General features: G+C 42.3%; 1 protein-coding gene across 17 annotated transcripts in view; it reads left to right on the forward strand.

The window, feature by feature from the left end:
• The first annotated feature begins 4203 nt into the window (after positions 1-4203).
• Positions 4204-25651, forward strand: part of BPTF (bromodomain PHD finger transcription factor) — a 113505-nt gene continuing 92057 nt past the window's right edge. For all 17 annotated transcript variants that reach the window (XM_036339907.1, XM_036339910.1, XM_036339912.1 and 14 more), the window contains exons 1-2: positions 4204-4843; positions 22273-23095. In XM_036339907.1, the coding sequence (XP_036195800.1) occupies positions 4237-4843; positions 22273-23095 (1430 nt within the window). In that variant the 5' untranslated portion in view covers positions 4204-4236. The remainder of the gene's footprint in view (positions 4844-22272; positions 23096-25651) is intronic.

Raw genomic sequence — 25651 nt, forward strand, 5'->3', positions numbered from 1 at the left:
AGGTGACTAAGGAGGATAACATCTGAGTTCGGTTTACTGCTAGGTGTTAGAGCTGCACTAGGCAAGTGTCTTTTTTTTTTTTTTTTTAATACATTTTTATTGATTCCAGAGAGGAAGGGAGAGGTAGATAAAACATCAATGATGAGAGAGAATCATTGATCGGCTGCCTCCTGCACACCCCACACTGGGGATTGAGCCCAAAACCCAGGCATGTGCCCTGACTGGAAATGGAACCGTGACCTCCTGGTTCATAGATCAATGCTCACTGAGCTATGCCGCCGGCCAGGTTAGGCAAGTGGTCTTGAAGGACAATGGTTAAAGGAAATCTTCCCAGCAGGCCCAGCTTTGGGGTGTACTCTTTGCCTCGAGAAAGACTCTGTACCATTTCATGAGCCAGGTGGTCAAGGACTTTGATGAGAAGGAGGTTCAGGAGAGAGGACATAGATGAGGGTCTCAGAACAGAGCTAGGGAGTGTTTGTGTTCTGTATGAATACTTATCAATGTCTCCACTGCTAAAGAGTGGACGAGAAGGCCCACTCTAAAATAAAAAATAAAAAAAAGGCTCACCCTGTAGATGAAGGGCAAGTTCCTTCCTTAGTCAAGCCAGTGACTACTTTTTGGGGTCATGAGTGCATCATGGACTTCTCCTGGGCAAGGCTGACCTCGCTAGTGACACTACCGAGTGTCTGTTTTAGAGTGAATCATTATAATGGACTAGAGGCCCAGCGCACGAAATTCGTGCATGGGTAGGGTCCCTAGAGGCTGCCGGCTGCCGGCTGGGGCTTTCCTTCCCCCAGCTGCTGCCACTGAGGCCAGCTGCAAGGAGGGGCCACAGGCAGTTGGGTGGAGGGGACAATTTGCATATTAGGCTTTTATTATATAGGGTTGTTTGGATCATGGTGGGTACAGTGAGTCAACCACATTGGAAAGAGGTTTATACTGAATTTGGATTTGCTTTTCCCACCAGCCTTGCTTTTACCATCATTCTCCTACATGGGTCTACTGAATACCTTATTTGCCATCATGGTTATCTTATACATCATGGCATCTGTCTCAGTTCAGGCTACTATAACAAATTACCATAGCCTGGGTGGCTGATAAACAACAGAAATTTATTTCTCACAGTTCTGAAGGCTGGAAGTCTTAGATCAGGGTGCCAGCATGGTTGGGTTCTGGTTGCAGACTGCCAACTTCTCACTGTGTCCTCACAAAGCAGAGAGCAGCAGGAAAGCAACCTCTCTCATGCTCTTTTTTTTTTTTTTTTTTTTAAATATATTTTTTATTGATTTTTTTACAGAGAGGAAAGGAGAGAGATAGAGTCAGAAACATCGATGAGAGAGAAACATCGATCAGCTGCCTCCCGCACACCCCACACCGGGGATGTGCCCACAACCCAGGCACATGCCCCTGACCGGAATCGAACCCGGGACCCTTCAGTCCGCAGGCCAACGCTCTATCCACTGAGCCAAACCGGTTTCGGCCTCTCTCATGCTCTTATAAGGGAATTAATCCCATTCATGTGGGCTCCACCTTCATGATCTCATCTAATCCTAATTATTTCCCAAAGGCTCCACGTCCTAACACCATCACATTGGGTGGGCAGGGGTTCCACATGTGAATTTGGGGGGTGGGGGAGACACAGTCCATAACAGCATCTGACCAAGGGACTAACTTTAGAGAAAGAGGAAACTGGTTGTCGGATTGGCTAGCCCTGTTGTGGACCCCAATAACCAGAAGTGGCTGGCTTTATGAAATAGTAGAATGTCCCATGGAATACACAGCTCCAGAGACCAGCTGGAAGACAAACAGCTTGAGAGCTTGGATTCCATTTATACTTACAACTAGCGACTCTGGAGGTGTCAATATCCTTCTCAAATGAGCCAGTGTTTCTGTTGCTTGCAATTAAAAACACCAAGAATATAAAAATACCTCTTGTTGTGTCATCTCTAGTAATTTTTTTTTTTTTTTTTTTTTTTTTGTAAATCGGCCTCCTCCACAAATAGCTTATGAACTCTGAAGGCTGTCACCATTTCTAATATTTTTTCCTATAGTACATGGGACTGTACTTTACACAGTGCAGGATACGGGTTGCAAACTTGTAGATTCTGGGCTATATCTGAACTGCATGTATTTTGCTCTATCTGAAGTGCTTTTAAAAAATTGACTCAGTTGCCAACATTTTAAAAATCATGAGATTTCAGATGCAATGCCCATTTGCACCTTCTCTTGAAAACTGGAAGATCTAGCCATTTTAAACCCATATTCCCACAGCTTCCCCCCTTTTTTAATCCTCACCCGAAGACATTCTCATTGATTTTAGAGAAAGAGAAACTTTGATGTGTCTGGGAATTGAACCTGCAACCTTTTGGTGTATGGATACGCTCCTACCGACTAAGCCACATGTCCCAGGGCCCACAACTTTCTTCTTAAAACAAAACACAGGCACCTCCATTTGACAGTCCTCACCTTGCCCACTTTATTTACTTTCATTACTTAACCGGACTCTGACGGCATGTTTGTCACCCTTGGTGCTTAACTGAGTTTTACTGAATAAATTAAATTTTCAATTAATGCTTGTGTTTTACATTCTTTTTTTTTTTTTTTTTTAAATGTTTGTTTTGATTTCAGAGGGAGAGAGAACCAGGAACATCAATGATGAGAGAATCATTGCTTGGTTGCCTCCTGCACGCCCCCTACTGGGGATCCAGACTGTAACCCCCGCATGTGCTCTGACCTGGGATCAAATCCCAACCTCCTGGCTTATAGGTCCACCCTCCACCACTGAGCTAAACTTGGCCAGGAATTTCCTTTCTTCATCTTTATTGTTGAAACTATTCCAAGTGCCCTCTTTCCCCTCCATTGGCCCCTTCCAGCCCTCACCCACACCCGGCCCCAGGCCTTCACCACCCTATTGTCTGTTCTATGGGTTGTGCATACAAGTTCTTTGGTTAATCTCTTCCCACCCACCCACCCACCCTCCTACCCTGAGATTCATTTGCATTTCACATTTGCTTTCTATCCTTGTAACTAGATTGTAGTGAGCCACTCAGTGGACAGAATCCTGTTAACTATATCTTTTTTTTTTTTTAGATTTGAGAGAGAGGAAGGAAGGGAGAAACATCGACTTTGTTGTTTCCCTTGCTTGCGCACTCGTGGGTTGATTCCGAGTCTCCCTGGTTTGGTCTGGGGGTGCCTATCATTTCATCACCTCGATTCCTCCCCTGGGCTGCGCAGAGACCCGCTGACGAGGGAGGTGAAAAGATGCACGTTACTTCCTGGCAACACAGACAGACGTTCTGAAGCAGGTTTTGGGCAGGAAGGCGCTCTTTCTCCCGGAGGTGTTTCCAGAGGGGTCCCGGGAAGAGGACGGAGACGAATGTAGTTCGTCCCGGGGTTTATGCGAGGCTTCCGGGTGGGGTCTCTAGTGGTTGGAGTCCCGGCGCCCCGCCGAGGGGCCGGCGACCCGGGGCGCGGCTCCGGGCACAGCCCCCAAGCACTTGCCACTGGGACCCACTGCAGGACTCCCGAGGACCGAGCCCCGGGAGTTGCACATTCCCGGGGGCTCCTCTCCCCGCCCCCCAGTTCTTTTCCCTCCGTCGCTGGCGAAGCCTGGTCCCCGCGGCAGCTCGAGTCGCCCCCTCCGCGAACCCCCCAGCTCTTTAGCATCAGCGTCCCCAAGGAGGCGGGAGAGGGACACATTTGGGGGCTCCCCTGCCCTCCCCTCCCCTCCGAGCCAGGGGAGGGGCGACACCGGGAGCAGGCCCGGCGGAGAGGGCTCCGCGGGGGTAGTCGTCTCCCCAGACTCCGGCGCAGGGCACTTCGCCAGGGGCAGCGAGGCCCCGCGGGTCCGCGCCGCCCCCGTCTGAGGTCCGGCCGCGCCGCGCGGAGGCGCCCCGGGCTCCCCGCCCCCGGCCCGGCGCTCCCGCGCTCCCCCTAGCGGCCGCCGGCGGCCTCGCTCCGTCCCAGGCTCGTCGGCGGCGCAGCTCACGTGACCGCGCTCCGGGCCTGCGGCCGCTGTCGGTTCCCCCAGTCACCGAGCGAGAGGGAAGAAACAAGATGGCGGCTGAAGGCGATCCGGAGTGGGGCCCCAGCAATTCGGATTGAGCCTTCTCCCTCCACCCGCTTCCGCCGGCCGGGCCCCTCCCGCCCGGCCCCGCGGGCCTCCCCACCCGGCCCCGGCGCCCCCCCGCTCCCCTCCCCCCCCGCTTTCCCTTCTCCCCCCGCCTGAGCTCCGACATGAGGGGCCGGCGGGGCAGGCCGCCCAAGCAGCCTGCGGCTCCCGCAGCGGAGCGCTGCGCCCCGGCCCCGCCGCCGCCGCCACCGCCGCCGCCGCCGCCGCCCACGTCCGGACCCATCGGGGGGCTCCGCTCGCGGCACCGCGGCAGCAGCCGGGGCAGGTGGGCCGCCGCCCAGGCTGAGGTGGCGCCCAAGACGCGGCTGAGCTCGCCCAGGGGGGGCAGCAGTAGCCGGAGGAAGCCGCCGCCGCCGCCGCCGGCCCCCCCGAGCACCAGCGCCCCGGGCCGGGGGGGGCGAGGAGGCGGGGGCGGCAGGACGGGGGGCGGGGGCGGCGGCGGCCACCTGGCCCGGACCACCCCGGCCCGGAGGGCCGTCAACAAAGTGGTGTACGATGACCACGAGAGCGAGGAGGAGGAGGACATGGTCTCCGAGGAGGAGGACGGCGACGCCGAGGAGACCCAGGACTCGGAGGGCGACGAGGAAGACGAGATGGAAGAGGACGACGATGACTCCGATTACCCGGAGGAGATGGAAGACGATGACGACGACGCCAGCTACTGCACGGAGAGCAGCTTCAGGAGCCACAGCACCTACAGCAGCACTCCAGGTACCCGCCCGGCCCGGTGCGGGCTCCCTCCCCGGCGCCCGCGCCCTCCCCCGCGCTCGCTCCCCTCGGGGCTCCCCCACCCCCGCCTCGCCCGGCGGAGGGGAACTGCGCCGCTGCATCCAGTGACAAAAAAACACCGCCACCACACACAACACAACTCGATTTACCGGAGGAAAGAGGCTCATTGTTCAAAATGGAGATTGCATTGTTGCAGTTTGCAGGCCACACGCTCGCTCGCTCGCTCTCTTTCTCGGCCCCCCACCCCCAGGTTTTCCTCTTCCCCGTTGGTGCCGGGGCAGCGTCTCGGTGGGGCGGGAGCGAAACTTTGGCTCACGCGTGTCCGTGGCACTTATTTTCCTCCCCTGGTGTGGGTTTGGCTGCTTTGGAGTGGAAGGGGGCTCTTGTTTTTGCAGACCCCTCCGCATTCCGAGTGGGGCTTCTTTTAGGTGTTGACTTATCGTATAGCTGCTCCTTAAAAGGGAATCGAGGCTGGAGACAGGTTGTGGCGCGCGCCCCAGGCTCCTCTCCCCACCCGCAGCCTTGGTCCGGTGTTAAAATCGTGTCGAGGAAACGGATCAGTCCGGGGTTGCAGGGAAGCCTTCTCGGGTCCTGGGTTTGTTTTTATTCTTGGGTGCGAATGGGCTCGTGCCCCAGTTGCTCGTGAAGGGCTGATTAAAAAGCAAAAGCAGAAAAACCACACAGAACCAAAAACAAACGTGGTAACTCATCCGATTCAAAGCCATTTTGGTAAGATCCAAAATAAAAGTAGTAAGACATCGCAGGAACAGGCGTCTTGCCGGTTTGAGCCTGGTGCTTTGCCCGAGAAATGCCGTTTCGTGTCACCTGTTGCCGGAGAACGGGTAGCAGGCGTCATTGCTGAAGATGAACCTTTGGACCAACTTCTAAGTCACACAGCAAAAGTATAGGGGGGTTTATTAGAAAATGGCTTTTTCTTTTTATCCCATTTCGAAGGACGAAAGTCCTGCTGGATCTGTAATGCATTTCTTCATGGTGACTCCAGATTTCTCACAAAGTTTCTCTAGGTTGGTGCTTAGATACATTTTTTTTTTTAAAGCACACAATTGCTGCTTTGTATTAAATATGGAGTTGCATCTTACTAGATTGTGAAAAAAGCATCACTTGTAGCAACAACCTACAAGATTTGTCCTTTATGTTTGTTAATCTGTATGAACTAGAGTCCAGTTTTAAGAGCGTTTACAAAGTAAAGTTTATGAGGAAATTGGATCTTAAGAAAGTAAGTTGTATCACTTGCTTTTTAAAAAGAGACTAGGGTAGTAGAAGTGGTTAAATAAGTTTAAATGTTTCCATTTTTTATACATGCTTTAATACTTATTGGAGGAGTGTGAATATTAAGCCAGATGTAATCCCATTTAGATTGTCCTAACAGCAAATGAAAAAGGTAACTTCTTTTGCCTCACAGAAAGAACGTATCTGCCTGTATTTAATTGTGCGGGGGGGGGGGGGGGGGGGGGGAGGGGAGGGGGAGGGGGAGGGGGGAGGGGTTGGTGGGGAGGCTTGCTGGATGGAGAATGAAGGGAATGAATCAAGTGCCAAGTATTTATTGCATGTAGAGGGGACTATGCCAGTTTTCATTTCATGCCAATTTGATTTTAATACATCTTCTATAGTTACAGTTTTTACTTTAACAAAGAGCCCACATTTGAAAGACAGTTGGAGACTGAGTTATATTATCCCAAGGCGTTTTGGCAGGGCAGTTCAGCTATCCTTAGCTTCTCTTAGAAGGCCTAGCAAATAATATTTAGGATTGATAGCTGTGTGTATGTTGAGTTAAATTATAATCTGTGGTTGGGTGTTTCCTTCTTCCCCCCCGTATAACATTTATTGAGCATTTATTATGCCGGGCCCTGAGCCAGGGGCTTGGGGGAAAAAAAGTGATTACAATACTGATGTGACTAAAACTTGTATATTTATGTACTTATATGACAGTCTACATTGTGTATACTTGTCCTATCTTTATATGAATTTAAGGATTATATATCCTTATATTAATCTTACATCCTTTGCATTTCCTAGCAAAGTGTCTTGAATATAGCAGTAGCAGGTGCTCATCAAAGATTGGTGAGAACTTGTAATAGATGAAGTTTTGATAATTCTTCACTGAGTGCCATAACTCTTAAATATTTTAGATTTGGAAAACTAAAAACTGGTCTAATTAGATGTTAATACGCAAGTGACCAATGAATGTTTTTAGTAGTAGAGTTAGTGTGTTTTGCTTGCCAGGCATTTTCCTTTCTTTATTGGATGGGTGTTAACTTGCTGGATGTTTTACTTTTGAAACACATTATTTCTCAAGATTATGGTAAAAGGAATAATATATATTGTGTTCTAAACTTTTAGTCTATTTCCCTTGTCTAGAAAGTAACAGTGCATGACAGTGAGTTGTTTGGGGTAAGCACTTGTTTTATTAGTTTTGTGTGTGTGTGTGGTTTTTTTTTTTTTGCATTTAACCTAATTTTATTCTCGCTTGCCTTAGGATGGGGAATAGGTCATTCAGTAAAAACATACAGTAAAAACAAAATATGTCTTATCATGTACAACTTTTATTTTTTTTTAAATATATTTTATTGATTTTTTACAGAAAGGAAGGGAGAGAGATAGAGAGTCAGAAACATCGATGAGAGAGAAACATCGATCAGCCGCCTCCTGCACATCTCCCACTGAGGATGTGCCCGCAACCCAGGTACATGCCCTTGACCGGAATCGAACCTGGGACCCTTTAGTCCACAGGCCGATGCTCTATCCACTGAGCCAAACCGGTTTCGGCCATGTACAATTTTTAAACTACAATTATGATGTTCCTTAATTATTTACATGCACACAAGTCTAACATTACAGTTGTTTTTAAAAAATAAACACAATTAAGACTTCTAGGAGCATTTTATAATAAAGTAATTCCTAATTTTTCTTTGTAGATAGAGTGTTTTTTACTTTTGTCTGTACTTACAGATGATAAAGGCTGGAAAGATGTTTGTTAGATAAATATGTATATGAGTATATGCTTTGGAAGTAAAAATATTCTAGTGTTGGTTTAAAATATTTCAGAAGCACCTAAAGAAATATTATTTGAATCCTTCTGTACTGTCAAGGCTAAAAGAGGTATATACTTTATTGGTAATTTAGATTAATTTTATAAACTAGAATGTTGACTTAAGTAATAAATTTCTAGTATAAGAAATAACTTATGCCCTAACCGGTTTGGCTCAATGGATAGAGCATCGGCCTGCGGACTCAAGGGTCCCAGGTTCGATTCTGGTCAAGGGCATGTACCTTGGTTGCAGGCACATACCCAGTGGGGAGTGTGCAGGAGGCAGCTGATCGATGTTTCTCTCTCATTGATGTTTCTAACTCTCTATCCCTCTCCCTTCCTCTCTGTAAAAAATCAATAAAATATATTTAAAAAAAATAACTTATTCATCTATTAAGTACATTGTAGGTAGTATAACTGGATGTTGCAAAGACACTGGTTCACGTTACTAGCTTAATTTTCTAAAATCATAGATTTAAAAGGATTTATTAACTGAATATTAAATGTTTTCCTTTTATGAATAAAACAATTAAAAGGGTATGTAAGGTACTCACATGAAAATTTGGTAATACAAAATTGAAATCATCTAGTTTTGCTTAACTTAGAGGTATTTGGCTAAATAAGGCTTTTATTTTTTTAATTTTTTTTAAAGATAGAAACATTAATGATGAGAATCATGCCGAAACCGGTTTGGCTCAGTGGATAGAGCGTCGGCCTGCGGACTGAAAGGTCCCAGGTTCGATTCCGGTCAAGAGCATGTACCTGGGTTGCGGGCACATCCCCAGTAGGAGATGTGCAGGAGGCGGCTGATCGATGTTTCTCTCCCATCGATGTTTCTAACTCTCTATCTCTCTCCCTTCCTCTCTGTCAAAAATCAATAAAATATATTAAAAAAAAAATGACGAGAATCATTGATGGGCTGCCTCCTGCCCCCCCCCCCCCCAGGTGGTATTCCATACCATAGCAGTCACTCCCTACCCTATCCTTCTCCCTCTCTATCCCTTGGCAACCACTACTTTCATTCTCTGCTGATATGTCTCTTCTGGACATTTTATATAAATGGAGACATATAATATGTGGCTTCTTTCATTTAGCATATTGTTTTCAAGGTCCGTACATGTTATAGCATACACCAGTCCTATATTCACCAGTTCATGTTTTGACTTTTTGTCTATTATGAATAATGCTGCTGCAAATAATTCGTGTATAGATTTTTGCCTGTTTTTATTTTGGATATATCCTAGGAATGGAACAGCTGGACCATTACAAATGCAGTTTTAATAGAATCATCTTAAGCAGACTCATTTTGTTTGTTACAATAGTTTTTTCTTTCTTTCTTTTTTTTAATATAAGATATGTCTGTGCCCTTCTTGGCTACGTGAGGGGGATGACAATAGAGGAGTGGGTGGCCCTGGTGCTGGCTGGCAGTGCTTCACTTGCTTGTAGGTGATGGAGAATTGCCCAGGTAGTGGCCCATCAGTCATCTCGGTTGCTTTCCACCTGGTTGAAAGTCTTGCCGTTGTAGATGCCCACAGTGCCACCACCCATCTCAGTCAGGGTGAGCATGTCCCGAATGTGTGGCTTCATCACCTTGGGCTTCTCGTTGGGCGGCACCTCCTCCTTGCGCAGGCGCTTGGCTTCCGCAGCAAAGTGCTGCTTCCTTTGCAAGCCCGGGTCAGCCGCCACCCGCTGTGGGGCGCTGTGCAGTTGCATCCCGGTACTCATAGCTCGTCCAGCAGCTGTTCAAGATGGGCGCAGTCCGAGGTTCGCTTTCTTTTCTGCTCCACTTCCGCCATCTTGTCGGTTCTTTGGAAAGGCTCTTTGGTGCTGTAGTCTTAAAACAAAGTTCTTGCCCTGGCCGGTTTTGCCCAGTGGTCGTGGGTTCCATTCCCTATCGAAGGCACTTACCTTCGTTGCAGGAGGCAACCGGTCGATATATCTCTCTCATATCCATATTTCTCTCTCTCTCTCCCCTCCTCCTCCTTCCCCTTCACTCTCTAAAAATCAGTGGGAAAATGTCCTCAGGTGAGGATTTAAAAACAACAAAGAAACAAAGTTCTCTTAAAATCAAAGAGCTGGATTGCCTTAGGCCAGCTTGAAGAATTAATTCCAGAAGGTTCTGTCAGAGAAGGACCAGTGTGAGTGGAGTTGATTTTCACATTGTCAGTGTGAGGACTTTGCCAGGCATTAGAGGCAACGACATATGTAAGCCAAACACAAAATTTTAGATTATCATGATGGATGAGAAGCTGAGGATTCTAGACATGTATTTTATGAATGTAAAAAAAAATTTTAGAGACCAAAGCAGGTAGCATGGAGATTTAAAGAGTGAAGAATCTGAATCCAGGTTTCATAGGTTTGAATCTGGGCTCTGTGATGATGGGCAATTTGCCCAATCTTAGTGCCTCACTTTCCTTATTTATAAAATGGAGATAGAGTACTTATTCAAGATGTTGTGATGGTTAAATGGGTTAATGCATATGAAATGTCTGGTTCAGTAAATATTAGCTATTGTTACCTGTTGATTTCTTCCTGAGTTGAAGGTGGAGATTCTTTGATGATATAGAGACCTTACTTATAGTCTGTTGAAGGTATTATTTTATTCTATTGAAAGCTGTCAACTGATAAGGTAAAAAATATTTAAGTAAAAATGTACATTAAAACAACTTAAGAAATATTAAATGTTTAACTTCTCCATTTAAAAAATTTAGTTTATCAAAAATCTGATTTATTCCAGAACTATAATAAATAATACATTTACTTCAATTATTTACAATGATTGGAGAAAGCACTCCTGATACTTCTAGCTCTTTTGTTTTTCCTCCATGTCCTCTTTTTCTGCCTGTTCCTTAAACACCAGTTTTCCAGGTTTTCAAACCAGCCCATGGCCCTCTGTCTCCCTCATTCCCCTGAGTTCTCATCTATTCTCAAGTTGTTATTTAAAATTACAATGAAAAATCATAAAAATAGTGTGGGTTTACTCTTTTGGGAAAATACACATGATAACAGATGAAAATGAAAATCATGTGTAATCTACCAACCAAAGATAACCACAGTACATGTTTTTATGTATTTTTAAAATTCCATTTTTATGTCATGTTTTTATCTACATATTTAAAAAAAGAGAAGAAAGAAATAAAGGTAACTAGGATCATATTAAACTGATTTCTTTTATTTGTTATAAAGCAGGGTTTTCCCATATCATTATATCTCTATCAAAATAGTACATAAACATTGATAAAATAGTATTAAAGACTCACAGTGAACAGAAGTGGTTCTTCGATGTACCTCTTCCTACCTTTCCAGAGGCAATGGTTTTCTTTTCTTTTTTTTTTTTCTTTTTATCTCTTTTTTTCTTTGCCTTTTTTTTTTTTTTTTTTTTTTGAGGCAGTGGTTTTCAGTTCTTGTAGCTGGTTTTTATTTTTCTGATAATTATCACTATTTTAAAATGATATGCTTATATTTGATTTATCAATTTTAGACATTTCTCTCTTGACTTTTATATAGTAAATGAGCATTTAGCCCTGGTAAATTACCCTTACTTTCTTCTATGCTCTCATTATAGTTATATAGCATGATTCTTGGTCAGGATAAGTTATGAGGGATTGATTACACTATTGTGGCTATTAAATGTTATTTACACTTGAATCAAATAATGCACTATGGTTATTACTTTCCTTGTAATTGTTTTCCTGGAATTATTGCCCCCCCCCCCTCCCCCGCCACCTTTTTTTTTTAACTGCTTAGTGTTCTATGTACTTAGCCTAGGGTACTATTCCTTACTTTAAAATATCTTATCATTTCCTGTCCTGGTTGCAGCGTTGTTTGGTGCACCAAAGGTTTGCCAATTTGATTCTTGGTTAGGGCACATACCTAGGTTGTAGGTGGATCTCCCCCCCCCCCCCCGCTCCCCCCCATTGGGGGTGTGTATAAGGCAATTGATTGATGTTTCTTTCTCTCTCCCTTCCTCTCTCTCTAAAAAGCAATAATAACATATCCTCAGGTGAGGATTAAAATAAATAAATAGATAGATAAAATATCTTGCCATTTCCTATTTTCCAAACTCTCCAATGTAGCAGTTCTATATTTTCCTTATTGATCTCTCTTCTGCAGCCTTCAGCATTTCTGCTTTCACCTGAACTGTTGCTTGTTGCTCTGTAGGTTTTTGCTGCTTTCCCATGTTGGTTCTGTTTGTTAGGTCCTACATCTTTCTTGGTTTACTTCCTTTTTTCAGTACAAGCTCTAATTGCTTCCTAAGATGGATGCATGAGAAATATCCCTACCCCTTATTTTTTATTACGTGTCTGAAAATGCCCTTTTAAACCCTAATACTAGATTAATCATTTGACTGGGTATAGGATCCTAAATAAAAAAATCAGTTTTACTTGGAATATTTGCTTTATTGTGTTCTAGCATCTAGTGTTGCTGTTGAGAAGTCTAGGGCCATTCTGATTACCAGTATTTCCATCATGTCTAACCTGTTTTGTTTTTCCTTTCTAAAAGCGTTTAAGCTTTTCATGGTCTCCAATATTCTGAAGTTTTACAGTGATATCATATCCCTTGATGTGGCTCTTTTTAAGAATTTCAGATTTGCCTTGAAAAGTAGCCCTATTGAAACTTTAGTTCCTCTTTGCTTTTACAAATGGTGCTATTGTAAATGTGATAGATCTATCTTAGGTCGCCCAGACTGGAGTTTCCATAGGGTAGATTCTAGGAGTGGGATTATTGGGTTACATTTAATAGGCAGTTAAATGAATTGGCAGTTATTTTAGGCTAAACCATCATTTACTTGTTTTAAAATCTTCCCTAATCTGAGTTTATGTGGCTTTCAAATTAACTTTTTCTAGAATCTACCGAAGGTTATCTCAGACCTTTAGCAGGTATTCTTGGATATGAATTAGGCCCAAAGTTCTTTCCTCATCAGTTTATTGGTAAATGTACTCACTTGTGGTATGAGTCTGAGGTTCACTCTCAAACTGGGCGGGGGTAGATGTGTGTTTTGAGAAGTTTCTGGCTAGGTAAGAATGGATTTCATCATTGTTTCTTAGCTTGAGTTTGACCTTACAGAAGTCATTCCTTTGTGGGCCTCAATTTACCTATCTGTAAAATATAGGCTGAACTAGATAATCTAATGGATAGGAGATTGACAAACTTTCTCTTAAAGTGCCATATAGTAAATATCTTGGGCTTTGGGGGCCAGACTGTCTTTGTTGCAGCTACTCAATTCTGCTATTGTAGCAAGAAAGCAGCTGTAGAGAATAATAAACAAATGAGCATGGTTGTGTTCAAATAAAACTTTATTTACAAAAATAGGCAGTGGCTGGCCATAGTTTGCCAATCCCCTTCTGAGCTCTTGACATTCATTAATCTGTGGCTTGGATAATTAGGTTAGGGTAAAAGCTTTGCATTTTTATCTTATTTATTTACTTATTTTTTTAATATATTTTTTATTGATTTTAGAGAGGAAGGGAGAGAGAGATAGAAACATCAGTGATGAGAGAGAATCATCAATTGACTGCCTCCTGCACGACCCCCTACTGGGGATCAAGCCTGCAACCCAGGCATGTGCCCTTGGCCAGAATCCAGCCTCGGACCCTTCAGTCTGTAGGCCGACGCTCTGTCCACTGAGCCAAACCGGCTAGGGCAAAAAACTTTGCATATTTATTTATTTATTTTCTTTTTGGGCTTTGCATTTTTAAAATAACATTTCTGGCCCAACCGGCATGGCTCAGTGGTTGAGCGGAGACCTATGAACCAGGAGATCACTGATCCATACCCTTCAGGGCACATGCCTGGGTTGCAGCCTAGAGCTCCAGGAGGGGGTGTGCAGGAGGCAGCCAATCAATGATTTTCTCTCATCATTGATGTTTCTTTCTCTTCCTCTCCCTTCCTCTCTAAAATCAATAAAAATGTATGTTTTTTAAAATGTAAAGTTCTTACTAGACTTTCAGAAGTGTTAGAGAGAGATAGGAACATTGATAAAACAGGAACATCGTTGATTGGCTGCCTCCTGCATTCCCCACACTGGGGATTTAGGCCACAACCCAGGCATGTGCCCTGACCAGGAATAGAACCGGCTACCTCATGGTTCCTGGGTGGACGCTCAACCACTGTGCCACACTGGCCGGGCTATTGAGTAATTTTTTGAAAGTTGAACTAGCCTAATTCCAGGAGTTAAACTCTACTTGGTTGTGATGTGTTATACTTTTTATATCTTGCTGAATTCTCATGCATGGTGTTTTTGAGGATTTTTATGTCTGTGTTTTTGGGGAGTTTTGTTTGTAGTTTTCTTGAAATGTCTTATCTGAGTAATGCCAGCCTCAAAATGAGTCAGAAAGTATTGCCTCTTTTTTTCTGCAAGAGATTGTATAGAATTGTAATTGTTTCTTTAAAAGTTTAGTAGAATATGCCAATGATGTCATCTGGGCTTGGAGTTCTTTTTGTTGGAAGATTTTTAACTAGGAAGTTAATTTCTTTAATACATAGAAGGCTATACTTTTTTCATTCTTTCTTAAACATTTATTGTGGTGACATTGGTTAATAAAATTACATAAGTTTCAGTTGTACATTTCTATAACACGTCATCAGTATATTGCATTGTGTGTTTACCACCCTAGGTCAAGTCTCTTTCCATCACCATTTATTCCCATTTACCCTCTTCTATCTCCCCCCACCCTCTTTTCTCTTTGGTAATCACTATACTATTGTCCATGTCTGTGAGTTTTTAAATATTTTTGCTTAATCCTTTCACCTAGCCCCCCAACTCCTCTCCTCTCTGACAGCTCTCAGTCTGTTCTCTGTATCTATGAGTCTGTTTCTGAGGCTGTACAGTTTGAATGGACTTTGATTATTCATGTCTTTCAAGAAATTAGTTACTTTCATGTGAGTTCAATTTATCAATATAAAAGTGTTCATAATATTTTCTTATCGTTTTAATATCTGTAAAGTCTATAGTAATGTTATCTGTCTCATTCCTGATATTGAAATTTGTCTTCCAGTGTTAATCCATTTAATTGATCTATTAAGAGAAGCAGCCTTTGGGTGTACTAGTATTGATTTTTGTGTATACTTTTGTATTTCATTGACTTTTGTTCTACTCTTTTAAATAGGTGGATGTGTGGCAATGAACACAGGAACACCAAAGTATAATAACCACTTGTAAACGTTTGTTCTACTCTTGATTGTTTCCCTCCTGCTTGTTTCAGGTTTAATTTGCTCTTATTTTGGTTCCTGAAAGTAGAAACTTACCTTACAATCATTTACTTGAGACTTTTTTTGTAAAAAAAAAGAAATATATTTTTATTGATTTCTGAGAGGAAGGGGAGGGAGGGAGAGGAATGGAGGGGTGGAGGAAGGGAGAGATAGAAACATCAGTGATGAGAGAGAATCAGATTGGCTGCCTCCTACACTGGGAATCAAGCCCACAACCCAGGCATGTGCCCCTGACTGGGAATCAAACCATGACTTCCTGGTTCATAGGTCGACGCTCAACCACTGAGCCACGCCGGCTGGGCAAGACTTTCCTTTTCTAATGTAGGCATTTAGTGCTATAAGTGTCCCTCTATGCACTTTATAAGTTGCATCCCACAATTTTTGATTTGTTGTATTTTCATTAAATTCACAATATTTTCCAATTCCTATTGCGACTTAATCTTTGATCCATGGATTGTTTCAAAGTAAACTGTTTAATTTTCAAACATTTGGGGCATTTCCCAGATATTTTTCTGTTACTGGTTTGTTTTTTTTAAATATATTTTATTGATTTTTTACAGAGAGGAAAGGAGAGGAATAGAGTGTTAGAAACATAGATGAGAGAGAAACATCAATCAGCTGCCTCCTGCACACTCCCCACTGGGTATGTGCCTGAAACCAAGGTACATGCCCTTGACCGGAATCGAACCTGGGACCCCTGAGTCCACAGGCCGACGCTCTATCCACTGAGCCAAACCGGTTAGGGCTGTTACTGGTTTTTAATTTAATTCCATTATGGTCAGATAACATAACAGGTATGACTAATTTTTTAAAAAATCATTTGAGATTGTTTTATGGCCCAAAACATTGTCCATGTGTATTTGGAAGAAAGGTGTATTCTGCTGCTGTTGGGCAGTGTTCCATAGTGTCAGTTAGATCAAATTTGTTGACAGTGTTGTTAAGATCTTCTATAACCTTGCTGATTTTCTGTCTACTTGTTCTATTGATTACTAAGAGAGGAGTGTTGTTGTCAATCTCCTGGAAGTTCTGTACGGTTATGCTTCATGTACTTTGTGGCTTTGTTACTAGGTGCATAAACATTACGGTTGTTTGTTTATGGTTTTGTCTTGGATATTTGGCCCCTGTATCATTATGAAATGATCTTCTTTACCCCTGGTAATATTCTTTGCTTTTAAAAATCTATTAATATTAATGTAGCTAATTCAGCTTTTTTGGGGAATACTATTAGTTTGGTATAACTTTTCCCACCTTTTTACTTTTCATTTATGTCATATTTTCAGGTGGTTCCTTGTTGTTGTTTTTTTAATCCAGTCTTCTGACAGCCTCTTTTAGTTATTGTGTTTGGATTAAATTTTACACCTTCCTTTCATATCAGTTCTGTTCTGATCATGCCTCAGGAGGCAACCTTAGTTCTGTTGCTTGAGTTTCCACAAAAGTCTTACTTTCTGCTTGGTAGTAGGATATCCAATTTCTGTGAAGTACTAGTTTTCAAACTTGGCTGCATAGGAGAATTATCTAAGAAGAAAGATAAAAATACTGTACTGAGCTTCACGTAGGACTCTGTAAATTTGACACTTTTTAACAGCTTACCATGTGGTTTTGCTGTACCTCTAGTTTTAGGATGTATTATTTAAGGCAGCTTCTCAAACTTTAATGAGCATATGAATCAAATGAAAATTTTGAGAAACTGTGGATCCTAATTTAGTAGGTCTGGGGTAGGACCAAAGATTCTGAATTTCTCTCATGCATACTAGGTAATGCCAGTCACATGTTAAATAGTAAGGTTTGAAGGTAACTTCTGGAATTAGTGAATGTCTTCTTTTATATATATACACACACACATATATATTCTCTCTCTCTCTCTCTCTCTCTCTCTCTCTCTCTCTCTCTCTCTCTCCCCCTCTCTCCCTAGAGGTGCAGTGCACGGATTTGTGCACCAGTGTGATCCCTTAGCTTGGCCTGCGCCCGCTTGCAATCCGGGACCCCTTGGGGGATGTTGGATTGCCAGTTTTGACTGGGGTGGCCTACGGGGATCAGGCTAAAACCGGCAGTCCCGACCTCCCCTGAGGGATATAGTAGTGCATGAAGCGGCAGGCGGCTGGGCAGGATCCTGAGCCTGAGCTGGGCACCGCTCAGCTCCCGCGCATCCTAGCCATGCTGCGCCTGCTGCCACTGCCGCTCAGTAAGCTTGCTGAGCGGCACTCCCACTGTGGGAGCGCACTGACCACCAGGAGGCAGCTCCTGCATTGAGTGTCTGCCCTGTGGTGGTCAGTGTGTGTCATAGTGACCGGTCGACAGTCGACCGGTCACTTAGGCTTTTATATATATAGAGAGAGTGATTTCAGAGAGGAAGGGAGAGGGAGAGAGAGATAGAAACGTCAGTGATGAGAGAGAATCATTGATTGGCTGCCTCCTGCATGCCCCCCACTGGGGATCAAGCCTGCAACCTGGGCATGTGCCCTGACTGGGAATTGAACCATGACCTCGTGGTTCATAGGTTGATGTTCAACCACTGAGGCACACCAGCTGGACTGGGATTAGTGAATGTCTTCTGATGTATATGAATTTTTATTCATCTGGATTTTAGAGAGATAACCTTTCTAATCTCTAGGGCAGTGGTTCTCAAAGTGTGGGCCTCAACCAGCAAAATTAGTATAACCTAGGAGCTGTTAGAATTGCAAATTCTGAGATTTTGTCCTAGACCTATTGAGTCAGAAGCTATTTTAATCACAATCCACTCTCAAGGTGATTCTGATGTACAACACTTGAGGACCACTGTCCTAGGAGTTTTCACTGTAGTTGTCTGTCTGCTTATATAGTGAGAAGTAAAAACACATTTCGAATATAAATAAATAAATAAATAAATAAATAAATAAATAATAAATAAATAAATGGCTAAGTGACTGGCTGACCGGCCTGTACATATGATGCACACTGACCACCAGGGGGCAGATGATCAACACAGGAGCTGCTGCGCTGCAGTGACTTGACAGCAGTGGTTCTTGGGTGACGCACCCCGGAACCAGAGAGGAGGGAGTCTGATTCCTTGCAGGGCCACGCAGTTCCACCTTTGGCCTTAGGTTATGCTGTTGCTAGGGCACTGTTACCCCAAATCTGGTTTACTGCTGAGCTGCGGTGACTTAGCAGTGGCGATTCTCGGGTGATGCACCCCAGGACCAGAGAGGAGGAAGCGCAGCCCTGCTTCCTTTCAGTGTGCATGAATCCGTGCACCAGGCCACTAGTCTTCAAATAAAATACATCATTTTCTTGTGCAAATTGCATGGGCTAGCACTTCAAAACTATTTCTTTGAATAAATATATCTTACTATGTACCAGCCATTTATTCACAGCAAAAAACAACATAGACAAAACTACCTGCCTTTAAGGAGATTACAGTGGGGCCTTGACTTACGAGTTTAATTCGTTCCATGATGGAGCTCGTAACTCAAATTACTAGAATGTCAAATCAAAAAGTGAACGAGTGAGACACGTGATGCTGGGCTGATGTTGTGGCTTTCACTGTGATGTTTGCTGCGCCAACTAGTGGTGGGGTATCTGAAGCTGGCTCGTAACCTGAATTTTAGATCGCAACTCAAAGCAAAAAATCGGCCGAGAGAGACGGCTCGTATCTCAAAAAACTCATTAGTCGGGACACTCGTAAGTCAAGGCCCCACTGTATATTCTAGTGGTGGTGTTAACTACTAGTCCATTCATCCATAAGCAACAAATAAACCTATTTTGCATGGCTTTGAATTGTTGATAGTTGTGTAGAAATTTTTTTGTTTGTTTCATGGTGGTTTTTTTAAAAAATATTTTTACTGATTTCAGAGAGGAAGGGAGAGGGAGAGAGAGATAGAAACATCAGTGATGGGAGAGAATCATTGATTAGCTGCCTTGTGCATGCCCCCCACTGGGGATCGAGCCAGCAACCCAGGCATTGCCCTTGACCGGAATCGAATCTGGGATCCTTCAGTCTGCAGGCCGATGCTCTATCCACTAAGCAAAACCAGCTAGGGCAGTGTTTCATGGTGTTTTTAAGATTGATCCATGCTGACATATGTAGCCTTAATTAGTCAAGATTGCTTTTTAGAATTCTGTCAAATGAATGTTCCACAATTTAACCATTGCCCCGTTGTACATTTGATTATTTTCAGCTTGATTGACTGTTTGCTTTTAATTAATGAATTTATTTATTTATAATTTTGTATTTTATATTGAATTCAGAGAGAGGAAAGGAAAGAGAAAGAGAGAATATCAATGTGAGAGAGAGAGAGGGAAGCATTGGTCGGTTGCCTTCCACATGCCCTGACCTGGGAAATGGAAACTTGGTTATGTGCCCAGACCAGGAATTGAACCTGTCATCTTTTGGTGCACGGGGGGACACTCCAACCAACTGAGCCACACTGGCCATGGTGACTGCTTTTATAAACAATATCGAATGTTCTGCATATATGATGAAAGCTTCTCTAGAGAAATGTTATTCAAATTGTGGGCTGCACATTTTTAAAGCAGAAAGAGAATATGAGAAGGTATTAGAATAGGATAGAAGATAGTATGACATATATGTACAATTTCTGTTTTGGGATATGTGTGTACTGGATTGAGATGTCAAATGTATTTACTTTGGATCATGGGTAAAATGTTTGCAGACTGCTCTCTCAGGATTATATATATATACACAACCATAACCTATTACTGAATTGCTCTATGAAGTGGTGGTACTAGTTTACAGTCCCACTGGTATTTCTGTTGTTCTACATTTCCCCCAAGATTGTTTGGTTGAACTTTTAAATTTTTGTCTATCTACTAGTATGAGTATGAAACAGTCTCAGTGTGGTTTTACTTTGTCTTTTACTGATAATTAGTGATATTGATGTTAATCCTTTTTATAAAATACAGAAAAATTAATGTACTTTATCAACTAGATTTTTTTTTTTTAATCTACTAGATATTAATGCTAACCTAAATCTAACCCTAAATTTGATCAGTATTGAAAATGGCAAAATCCTCAGTGGCATAAATACATTTTCATGAATGATTGAAATGACTTGACTTGCTAATACTAATGATTGACAGTTGAGGGGCTTACGTTGTTTATTTTTGAATTTTCTCTTTATATACAAGAGGCCTGATGCACAAAATTCGTGCACTGGTGTGGGGGGGATGTCTCTCAGCCTGGTGTGTCATAGTGACCGGTCATTCTGCTGTTCGGTTGATTTGCATATTATTCTTTTATTATTTAGGATAATCTGTGCTCAATTCTATAAACCTGAACCTTTGAATTTGGTATAATGACCTTATCTTTGTATTCCTACATGACTATCAGTAACTATTAGTAAGCATTATTTTATTGTTTTAGATATTAACCTTTTATATGTATATAAATCTTCACCCATTTTTAGAGAGAAAAGAAGGAAGAGAGAGAGAGAGAGAGAGAGAGAGAGAGATCGAACCTGCACCAGGGATCGAACCTACAACCTTTCTGGTACAGGACAATGCTCTAACTAACTGAACCCAGGGCGACCAGTATTTTTTTAAATATTATAATAAAAATGCATGTATGTGACGTTAAAAAACATAAAAAGGTAAAAAAAAAAAATTGTCTTTTTCTGTCCATTTCTCCTCCCCAGAAACAACTACTTTAAAAAGATTCTTATATGACCTCTTAGATATGTATACTTTATCATTGCCCCTTTTTCTTTTTTGTTTCTAATTTGCTCTTTTTAAATTTTTATGTATTGACTTTGAGAGAGGGAGAGAGAGAGACATCTATTTGTTGTTTCACTTGTTTGTGCATTCATTGGTTGATTCTTGTATGTGCCCTGACCAGAGATCAAACTTGCAACCTTTTAGTGTATGGGATGATGATCCAAGCAACTGAGCCACCTGATCAGGAGGATAGTTCTATTTTTAATTTTTTTTAGGAATGTTCATATTGTTTTCCAATGTGGCTGCACCAATTTGCATTCCCACTAACAATGAACAAGGGTTCCCTTTTTCCATATCTTCGCCAACACTTTTTTATTGACAGGTGTGAGATGATATCTCATGGTGGTTTTCCTTTTCTAAAATATATTTTTATTGATTTTCAGAGAGCAAGGGAGAGGGAGAGAGAGAGAGAAACATCAATGATAAGAGATAATCATTGATAGGCTGCCTCCTGCATGCCCCACACTGGGGATCAAGCCCACAACCCGGGCATGTGCCCTGATCAGGAATAGAACCATGATCTCCTGGTTCATAGGTCAACACTCAACTACTGAGCTATACCAGCCAGGCTCTCATGGTAGTTTTAATTTTCATTTCTCCGATGAATAATGATGTCGAGCACCTTTTTATATGTCTATTGGGCATTTGTGTGTACTCTTTGGAGAAGTGTCTATTAATGTCCTCTGTCCATTAAAAATTTTTTTTTCGTTTTAAATTGATTTTAGTGAGAAAAGAAGGGAGAGAGAAAGAAACAAGGGTTGATTGTTCCACTTGTTTATGCATTCATTGGTTCTTGTGAGTTCCCTTATATGCCAAAGTTGCAGGTTTGTTCCCCAATCAGGGAACACACTCTACATGACAAGGGCCCATCTGCCCATTTTTTAACTAGGTTGGTTTTTGGTGTAAAGTTGTATGAGTTCTTTATGAATTTTAGATATTGACCCCTTATCAGATGTATCATTGACAAATATGTTCTCCCAATTGGTAGGTTGTCTTTTCATTTTGTTGATGGTTTCCTTTGCTATGCGAAACTTTTTTAATTTGATGTAGTCCCATTTGTTTATTTTTCCTTTTATTTCCCTTTCTAGGTAGCTATAGCAGAAAAAATATTAGTAAGACCAAAGTCAGATAGTTTATTGTCTATATTTTTATTCAGTTTTATGGTTCCAGTTCTTACATTTAGGTCTTTAATCCATTTTAGTTTATGCTTGGATATGGTATAAAAAAATGATCTAGTTTCAGAATTTAGATTTTCTATAGATTTAAAAATTAGACCTAAATCATTGCTTCTTGGTGTTATTTTAACTTGATAGTTATTAGAAAAATAAAAGTGTACTTATATAATTTTTGAGGTATATATCCAAACAGGAAAAATTGGAAAACCCTTAGTTTGTAGAAATGGTATATTGATTTGTAATTAATACCTTTTCTTTATTTACAGGTAGGCGAAAACCAAGAGTACATCGGCCTCGTTCTCCAATATTGGAAGAAAAAGACATCCCACCCCTTGAATTCCCCAAGTCCTCTGAGGATTTAATGGTGCCTAATGAGCATATAATGAACGTTATTGCCATTTATGAGGTACTGCGGAACTTTGGCACTGTATTAAGGTTATCTCCTTTTCGCTTTGAGGACTTCTGCGCAGCTTTAGTGAGTCAAGAGCAGTGTACACTTATGGCGGAGATGCACGTTGTGCTTTTGAAAGCAGTTTTGCGTGAAGAAGACACTTCCAATACTACCTTTGGACCTGCTGATCTGAAAGATAGCGTTAATTCCACGCTCTATTTCATAGATGGAATGACGTGGCCGGAGGTGCTGCGGGTGTACTGTGAGAGTGATAAGGAGTACCATCATGTGCTTCCTTACCAAGAAGCAGAGGACTATCCTTATGGACCAGTAGAGAACAAAATCAAAGTTCTGCAGTTCTTAGTTGATCAGTTTCTTACCACAAATATTGCTCGTGAGGAATTGATGTCTGAAGGGGTGATTCAGTATGATGACCATTGTAGGGTTTGTCACAAACTTGGGGATTTGCTTTGCTGTGAGACATGTTCAGCAGTATACCATTTGGAATGTGTGAAACCACCTCTTGAGGAGGTGCCAGAGGATGAATGGCAGTGTGAAGTCTGTGTAGCACATAAGGTGCCTGGAGTGACTGACTGTGTTGCTGAAATCCAAAAAAACAAACCATATATTCGACATGAACCTATTGGATATGACAGAAGTCGGAGGAAATACTGGTTCTTAAACCGAAGACTCATAATGTAAGTAAATCTGGCCTTGATTTTCTTTTTTCAGGTTAGTAATGATAATAACTTCTTTTAATAATATTTGATCCTTTCATTTAAAAAAGGAAATTATCTTTATTATTGAAAGTATTACAGATGTCTCCTTTTTTTTTTACCCCCCATTGACCCCCTTCACCCCACTCCTGCCCCCTCCCCATGTCTTCCCTGCCCTATTGTCTGGTCTTGATTTTTGTATGTATTTAAAATTATGCCTTCATGATGTGGCAGAACTGTGCTGCTGATGTATTCTAAACCTTTGTGATTTAATAATCAGTTGTATAGTTAAATAATTTTTGACTTGAAGAAATATGCACATTAAAATAGTTTTTAGCCTTGGCTGGCCCAGTGGTTAGAGTGTTGGCCTGTGCAGCACTGGATGGTTGAGGGTTCCATTCCAGTCAAGGGCACACACATGGGTTGCAGGTTTGATCCCGGCCCCCGTGTGAAAGGTAACCAATCCATGTATATATCTCATATAGATGTTTCTCCCAACTCTGTCTCTTTCCCTCACCCCCCTCCCTTCCACTCTCTCTAAAAATTAATGGGGGGAAAAATCCTCACTCCTCAGGTGAGGATTAAACAAAACAAAACAAAACAGTTTTTAAAGTTGTAAAGAAAGAAAAGTATTAAAAATAGCAAAATATCTAATTGTTTTCAATGCCTAGGATAGAAAATAGATTACTAAACAGATTGCCACTATGGGCCTTTCCCGGATTATATTCCCTACAGCCCATTCTCACTGTGGTGTTAGGATTTTCTTGAGTTTTTTTTAGTTTTACTTTGTCTATGTATGTGAAGCAGCAAGAACAAACCAGCGGTCTAAGGAAAGATCAGTGTTGCTATTAGTCCATTAATGGCTGCAGTCTCCCAGAAGATAGGCCCAGCAGACTAGACTCATGGTGTATTCCTTGCTTCTGCTTTCCTGAGGGTTTTCAAGAGGCTCTTTCAAGCAGGTCAGGAGGCAGTCTGGGAAATCCTGGTGTTGGGCAAGGTTGTAGTGTGGACTTGGTTTTGGACAACCTGTGGAAATTTGGTCAGAGGGAATGGGCTACTTCATATTTTCAGGTTCTAAAGTTGTTTTTTTTTGAAGATATTTTTAAAATTGATTTTTGCCGAAACCGGTTTGGCTCAGTGGATGGAGTGTCGGCCAGCGGACTGAGGGGTCCCAGGTTTGATTCCGGTCAAGGGCATGTACCTGGGTTACGGGCACATCCCCAGTGGGAGATGTGCAGGAGGCAGCTGATCGATGTTTCTCTCTCATCGATGTTTCTAACTCTCTATCTCTCTCCCTTCCTCTCTGTGAAAAATCAATAAAATATATTAAAAAAAAAATTGATTTTTATTTATTTATTTATTTATTTTTAATATATTTTATTGATTTTTTACAGAGAGGAGGGGAGAGGGATAGAGAGTTAGAAACATCAATGAGAGAGAAACATCGATCAGCTGCCTCTTGCACGCCCCCCACTGGGGATGTGCCCGCAACCAAGGTACCTGCCCTTGACCAGAATCGAACCTGGGACCCTTGAGTCTGCAGGCCGACGCTCTATCCGCTGAGCCAAACCGGCTAGGGCTAAAATTGATTTTTAGAGAGAAAGGAAGGGAGAAGGAAAGAGAGAAACATCGATGTGAGAGTGAAACATCTATCAGCTGCCTTCTTCACACCTCCTACCGGGGATTGAGCCCGCAACCTGGGCATGTGCCCTGACCGGGAATCGAACCAGCAACCTTTTAGTACACAGGATGATACCCAACCAACTGACCCACACCGGCCAGGGCTCAGCTTCTAAAGTTTTTTGTGTGTGTGTGTGTGAGTGTTTTTTTTTAATGTTTTTGTTGATTTTAGAAAGAAAGGAAGGGAGAGGAAGAGAGAGAGGGAAGCATTGATGTGAGAGAACAACATTGATCAGTTGCCTCCTGTATGTTCCAGGGCCAGGGATTGAACTGCAACCTTTTGGTGTATGGGACAATGCTCTAACCAGTTGGTTAGAGCATCGTCCCCTACAGTCAGGGCTAAGATGCTTCTTCTTGATATTTGTTTTGGTCTCTTCCATCCTCTGATGTTTATTAATCCTTAATTTTTTGTCCCTGATTAACACTTTGGATTATATCAATGATTGGAAGCTCTGAGCAAGTTGGTAGGCCTTATCAATATTGAGCGTTACTGTTTAATGTCGCTATCTTTAATTCCTCTTGAGCTGGTCAGATGGCCCAGAGAGGTATTTTCTACTTGGAGCATGACATCTGTAAGGCTTATTATGCAATAATCAGTGGTCTAGACCTTGGTTTTAGGGTTGAGATCAGCAGTTCTCAACCTGTGGGTCGTGACCCTTTTGGGGGTCGAACGACCCTTTCACAGAGATCGCCTAAATACATCCTGCATATCAGATATTTACATTACGATTCATAACAATAGCAAAATTACAGTTATGAAGTAGCAACGAAAATAATTTTATGGTTGGGGGTCACCACAACATGAGGAACTGTATTAAAGGGTTGCGGCATTAGGAAGGTTGAGAACCACTGGTTTAG

This window comes from Myotis myotis, unplaced genomic scaffold (assembly GCF_014108235.1).
Source record: "Myotis myotis isolate mMyoMyo1 unplaced genomic scaffold, mMyoMyo1.p scaffold_m19_p_17, whole genome shotgun sequence".
Classification (NCBI taxonomy): Eukaryota; Metazoa; Chordata; class Mammalia; order Chiroptera; family Vespertilionidae; genus Myotis; species Myotis myotis.